We start from the raw sequence: 6,582 nt of genomic DNA on the forward strand, positions 1-6,582 counted from the left end.
TGACAGTGAGAGATGGAGAAATCATGAAGTGTTGAGTTGTACAACTAAGCCACTAAGCATGACAAAGTTACCACAACTAGTGTTCTATTTGCCTTGGGGGATGTCTAAAGGATCACCTGTGTGTATTTTCATGTTTATGGGTAATTTTTGTTTCATTTGTAAAAGACAAGATTTACAGATTTAAGCTTTTGAAATTCCTCCAAACCTATGCATGCAGTATCTCGGGCAGCTGCTCAAGGGAAGGCAGCTGATGCTTCGGGAGGGAAAGGCCCTGGAATCCCGGATCCCCAACAGCTGCTAGGAGGCTGGTGAGGCAACAGCAGACCTAAGCAGACTGAGTGCTCTGACGAGCTCTTGGTGTCCTACGGCTTCCTCACAACAAAACTCCTGATCATGGATCCTTGATTTTCATTGGCAGGTCCAATCAGCTTAAGGGAAGAGCAGACATGGAAAAAATGACTTAACTTCAGACACTGAGGTTTTATGGGTGTCTTTTTAAACTGACGCCCCTGAAGGTAAGCGGGAGAAGATATTTGTCCTGAGCACCACTAGCCCCTGCTGTGTGAGAATACCCCTGGTAGCTGCTATTCACTCCTTTCCTGCTGTCTCCTCGCTGACGGCCCGCCACCCCTGGAGAGCCCCACCGCTCCCTGCCCGGGGCGCTTCGCCTTTACTGCCCCTTCCGCCGGCGGGTCTCAGTGGAGAAGGGAGCTCAAATACCCGCTTCCTCATGCCACGCCTGAACCCCACAACCCTCCACACTTCGCCGCTCCTCACGCGGCACGGCCACGCTCCGCCTGCCGCTGCCGCAGTGGGCCGGGCCTGCGCCCGCCCCGCCCCGCCCACGCCGCCGCCGCTGCCGCCGGGGCCCTGGCGAGGGGTTCCCGGGCTCGCAGCGCTCGGCGGGCCATGTCGGCGTTAGAGTGGTTCGCGTATAAGCCCCTGGGCGGCGGTATCTTTTGGATCCAGGAGCGCTTCTACGAGTCGGGCAACCGGGCCAACATCTGGCTGGTGCGGGGCTCGCAGCGAGACGTGGTGATCGACGCGGGGCTGGGGCTGCGCAGCCTGCCCGACTACCTACGCGACGCTGGGCTGCTGGAGCCGGCCGAGAGCGCTGGGCCGCGGCCGCTGCTGGCCGTAGCCACTCACGTCCACTTCGACCACTCGGGCGGGCTGCAGCACTTCGAGGAGGTGGCGGTGCACACTGCCGAGGCAGCGGCGCTGCAGCAAGGCGACAACTACGAGGCCGTGACGTGGCTGTCAGACCGAGAGGTGGCACGGCCGCCGCGGCCCGGCTGGAGCGCCCGGCAGTTCCGCGTCCCGCCCGTCCGGCCCAGCCGCCTGCTGCAGGAGGGTAAGGGGGGCCGCGGGGTGCAGTGCACTGGGTATTGTGGAGCAGCTGCTTTGCCGCTGAGCGCTTCTTGCTTTACGCAGCTCCTCCTATAAAATAATGAAATCGGTTCGTTTCGTCACTCCTGTGAACTAAAAAACACCCGCAGTCAGCATGGGGCAGAAAAGACGCCTAAAAGTGGGTTAAACCGTTTCTACCAGCTCAGAAAGTTTTGGCGGCCGAGTTTTTTTTTTTTTTTCCATCTAGAATGAGAATCACTCGGCAGTGATTTAGGTGGCTAACTGAACACCCCAGGTTTATCCTTAGGCTTCAGGCGGTATGTCAGCAGGTCATGTTATGTCATCTGGTGACCTTTATAAGCTGTCAAGACACGGAAAGTGCAGTTAACAGAACAATTTCTGAAATATGTATTGAGATCACAACTTTCGTTTTACAGAATTTACGTTAATTCTACATAAATACATTTACTGGATTTTACCTGACTTACGTAAAATGTAAAAAAATCACTTTTTACTGATGGAGTATTTACAGAAGTGGCTTGTTGCAGATAAAAAAGATCGTTTAGTCTCTAATGGGAGACAGTGACTAGGGTTTTTAGTAACTAAACACCTAAACTGTACAGTACTGTTCAGCAGATGTTAAAGAGTGACTGTCAGGGAGGTGACACCTTAGGCACAGTGCTTTACTCTCTTCTTGGTTTTATTAGGCACAGGTGCTTGGAAAAGCAGAACTGAACTTACTGAAGGCTTCACTAAAGACTGGATGACATTTAACTATAGTAAATCAACAGAAGCTTGGGTTTTTTTCCTCAAAAAGGAGAGAGGATTATTTTTAAAAATCCTTCTGTAAAAGTACTGGCTGCCAGAGTAGCATCAGAGTTTTTAAGATGTTACATGAGACATAAGACACGAGTATAAGTTCAGTGGCTGGTGCAATTAAAAGACATTCACATTTAAACTGGCAAAAAAAAAAGACTTAATGATAAGAAAATTCTATTTTTATGTGTTAATGAATGAGATGAAGAAAGTGTGTGGAGGCCTGTCTTGGTTCTCCTCCAGCAATTTATGTTTTGGCCTTTTGACTTTTAGGAGTAACAGCAGTGCAATTCTAGATGAATTAAATACGGGCAAAATGATAATAAATTATGAAACACATTATTTGTAAACTTTCAAAGGAAAATCAGCTTAGATTTGTTTCCTATTTTATTTTCTCCACTGCATTGCTTTTCACATTGTTCAGTTTATTAGAATGTGAATATATTCCATTAATACAATCCAAGCCTGTGTCAACTGTTAGTGTCATTTGAAAATACCTTTTTGCTAAGGTTATATTTCAGACACCTCTTTAGCACTCACTAAAAAAATAAATGTCCTACTCCCATTGTTGCGATGTGTAGTATGTATAAACGCTGCCTATGAGTAGGTAGTTCTCTATGTGTTATTTAAGAAACATGACAAGTGCGTACAATTTCCTGTCACAAATCTTTTTGCAGGGGATGTGATCAGCCTCGGAGATCGACAGCTCATTGTCATGCACATGCCTGGTCATTCACGAGGCAGTATTTGCTTACATGACAAGGACAGGAAGATTTTGTTCAGTGGAGATGTGGTGTATGATGGATCTATGATCGATTGGCTTCCCTACAGCAGAATCAGTGACTATGTTGTAAGCTGCCAGCGCCTGATGGAGTTAGTAGACAGAGGTCTTGTGGAGAAGGTACTACCTGGGCACTTTAACATATTTGGAGCAGAAAGGCTGTATCGGTTAGCTTCCAACTACATTTCCCATGCTGGACTTTGTCACAAGATTTCTACCTGTGCTATGAGATCCATTGCAAGCATAGCACTTCGTGTTGCAAATTCAAGAATCACTTCTCAGTGACAGTCAGTTTTGTGTGATCTGTCACCTGCTGTAAAACCAAATGGGTTGTGAAAGCATCAATAACAAGCAGAAGCAGTATGTGTTAGTAAAAAATGGCAAATTGATACAGGTGAGCGTCAAAAACTCTCCCTGTTTTTTCCTACTTTATTCATATTTTTATAAAAACTCCATAAACTAGTAGCATTAGCCAAAGCTACAGTTTTTCTTTCTGCTTTTTCAGAGCATGTTTGTACATATATTGCAATTGAAATGTATCATTTTATTTTTGTTACAACTCTGGCAGATTAATATATGCTAAAATGAGAGGTTTTACATTCGTGTCTGAAACCTTGTTGATGTGGTACTAGACATGTGATTATTCATCACCTCCTGCTCAGGTTTTGACCTAGCAGAGCTCTTGCTAAGACCTAGTGTCTGCTAGGAGCAGTGCCATTAAGTCACTTGTTAGGTGCAACATCTCTGCAGGACTCAGTGGGCAAAAGGAAATAAATCTGCAGCCATTGCCACCTGGGGCCATGGTATCTGCTGCACCTCTCACCACCTGAAGCTTTATCTTTGATACGTACTTGTCTGGCAGGTTGTTCAGAATGCACTAACAGGTGGAAGTTCTTTAGACCAAGTTCAAGCTGACAGTCACAGATATATCAGTGTAAAAAGCTTCTGGTGCAGACAGACTGTTGAGGCTTTCATGTTTCCTGGTGTGCTGCAAGGAGCCACTGCACCAGAAGAGAGGGAGCAAGCAGAAGCACTCTCACCATTGGCTGGAGAACTGTTTTGCTTGTAGGCATGTAAGTTAGGAATTAGAAAATTTGTGAACTAGTGAATTAATGTGTTACACTATCCTGTACAAAGTGGATTGAGCTTCTCCTGGATGGGTTTATTTTCTTCTCATCTGCTCATAAGAAATACTTAGAGAGTATATTGTTCTGGAAAGTTGAGAGAAATGGACTGTGATGAGCTTAAGGCGTTTGTTCATGCTTCAGGGTATTTTTATGTGACTTTGTTGTAACTTGGTTCTTAATCATCTATTAGGAGAGGGATTGAGGCTTTAGCGGGACCTTGCCATACTGAAGGTGCTGCTTTAAGCACCTGATACACTTCTTATCACAAAGTGAATGTAACTCAAATTGTTTACTGCTTGCATCCGAAATATGTGCTGCACATGGTTGTTCTGAAATGTAAAGTGTGTTGCATTGAGTTTGTTCCAAAAATAATGTTAAATACATTGAGAAATACTAAATAGCATTGTAAGTTGCTTATGAAAATTGAATGTGTGATATTTAAAAGCTACTGAAATTGTTAGCGTTTGTGTAATTATTTTAATAGTTTATATATATTTAACTTTTTTAAAAGGACACTGTCTGAATTTATTTTTGTACATAGACATATATATATCCCTAAAAAGAATGCAAATGTTTCTCCCCAAATTTTATGCAGTTTCACTTTTCTTGTTTGGCTTTTACTTTATGCAGAAGGTTTTGCCCCCATCATAGCCAATAGTAAGGGAGCCAAAGGGCTCTTTCTAAAGCATGAGAGAGAGGAAGTTGATAACCTTCTGAATAGATGCAAATTCTTGTGGGGAAAAAAACCAACCTATTGCAAAATTTAAAAATCATCTCTGTCTAAAAATGATAAATGCTAATATTTTATGTAAGGCTTTTTGCCTTTCATAGATGACTGCACTCCTGCCTTTACTGTGAATATATTCCTTACCAGGGTTTGTACTGATTGGTTGTTGCCTAGTTCTTCGTAAAAGTGCCTATCTGCATGCTGAAGCAGAATTGTGAGTGGGCAGAACATGTGCAGAGCTGGAGGACTTGAAAGACGTGTTATCACTCAGATCAGAGTCTTTTTTTTTTTTTGAGAAATCCATGTCAGTGCATGACATGATGAGTGTTCAGTGGGTAGACTTATGTCATAGAACCAAGAGGTGTTTATCTTGGCCTCAGTTGGCAGAGGAAGAAATACAAAAACAGTCTGGGAAGCAGGCTGAAGGTATACATAAAACATACACCAGTTATCCAGAGGATGCCGTGGTGTCTCAGGCTACCTGACAGTAATTGAATTCCTGCAAATTAGTTGACAGTGGCATAACACCAGTAATAATAATTTTTTTAAACAATGTTTTTGTGAAGACTGTGGGAGCCCTGGTGGTAACCCTGTGCATCAAGGCAGTCACCAAGAACTCCTGTCACAAAGCCTGCCAGTATGGATGTCAAGTTGCTAAAGTTTTGCAAATGTTTACTAGAAGAGTAAGATCACTTTGAATTGGCATTCTGTGTTATTCCACTATCAGTTTGTTTATTTGATGAAGTATTAGAATTTCTGTTGCCAGATTTTACTGTATTGTAAAGCCTGAGCTCCTAAGAGGTGACTCACATGCACATCAGTTCAAAAGGAAAGATAACTTCCATCCTCCATCATTTGTGTTTAGTCTGGACTCAATATCTCTATCTAAGCTAGAATCCTTAAATGGACAGATCACTGTCAAAATGTCCTGTTAAGCTATGCTTAAGTCCACTTAAGTATGCAACCAAAACTTTGACTTTACCAAAACCTAGGGGATAATTTTGTAGCTCAGAAATGAGTTTTACATGCACATAACCCAAAGTGGAGTTTGTTAGTAAACTGCTGCTGTAATCCAAATGAAAGTAGTTTTTTGAGGGTCATGAAATTATTTTTTGTATTATAAGAAATTCACTAGATAAACAATACTTAAATGATCTTAAGTTAAAAGAACGGTCTCTGATTATTTTTGTTACGACTTATAAAATTTTAATTGTAAGAGTTTGACAGTGGTCCTTTAACACTACTTGGTTTAAATATTTAAAACGTGCATTGTAAGTGTAAATACAGTGTCATGTTGAGCAATTAGAACTGTATTGATTTCTTTGTTACATCTAAATATATGTTAATGCAGTTTTCAGTAGACTGGGGAATTGACATAAAAATAAGATGGGAAGTTTTGTTCTATAATCTGTCACGGCTGTTATGATGTTAAACAACAGTTTGCACATAATTTTTTTTGTGTATTATCATAATAAAGTATTATAATCCTATGCAGTTAAGTAGTAATTTCTAGGTATTTCTCAACAGAAGCACTTTTCGTTCTGAATGGAGCATATGTACAACTTGTTAGCAGAATTATTTTTGCTCCTGAGAAAGAAACTGCATTAAAAATGTTCACACATCATAGATGCACTTTGCCTTGGAAGAGCAGACATCTGTAGCCAAAGAAAACAAAACAAAAAAAAATTCAGCCCTGTTAGGAAGGGGGGAGGAAAAGGAGGATTTATTAATATTTAATGTTAAGATCTAGGTCTCAGCATTCAACCAACACTGGTCCAAGT

At 42.3% G+C, this 6,582-nt stretch overlaps 1 protein-coding gene across 1 annotated transcript; it reads left to right on the forward strand.

Annotated features, from left to right (window-relative positions):
* Positions 1–859: 859 nt before the first annotated feature.
* MBLAC2 (metallo-beta-lactamase domain containing 2) lies at positions 860–6,291 on the forward strand. Its single transcript, XM_014893148.2, has 2 exons — positions 860–1,354; positions 2,844–6,291. The coding sequence occupies exons 1-2, from the start codon at positions 910–912 to the stop codon at positions 3,230–3,232; spliced, it is 834 nt and encodes a 277-aa protein (XP_014748634.1). The 5' UTR covers positions 860–909; the 3' UTR covers positions 3,233–6,291.
* Positions 6,292–6,582: the final 291 nt, after the last annotated feature.

Source organism: Sturnus vulgaris, chromosome Z (genome assembly GCF_052056855.1).
Source record: "Sturnus vulgaris isolate bStuVul1 chromosome Z, bStuVul1.hap1, whole genome shotgun sequence".
Classification (NCBI taxonomy): domain Eukaryota; kingdom Metazoa; phylum Chordata; class Aves; order Passeriformes; family Sturnidae; genus Sturnus; species Sturnus vulgaris.

Bases quoted from the DNA above. Each gene is read 5' to 3' on its own strand.
- MBLAC2 (XM_014893148.2), top strand. From the start codon at position 910: ATGTCGGCGTTAGAGTGGTTCGCGTATAAGCCCCTGGGCGGCGGTATC. The intron at 1,355-2,843 runs GTAAGGGGGGCC...ATCTTTTTGCAG, and splicing joins CAGCCGCCTGCTGCAGGAGG to GGGATGTGATCAGCCTCGGA.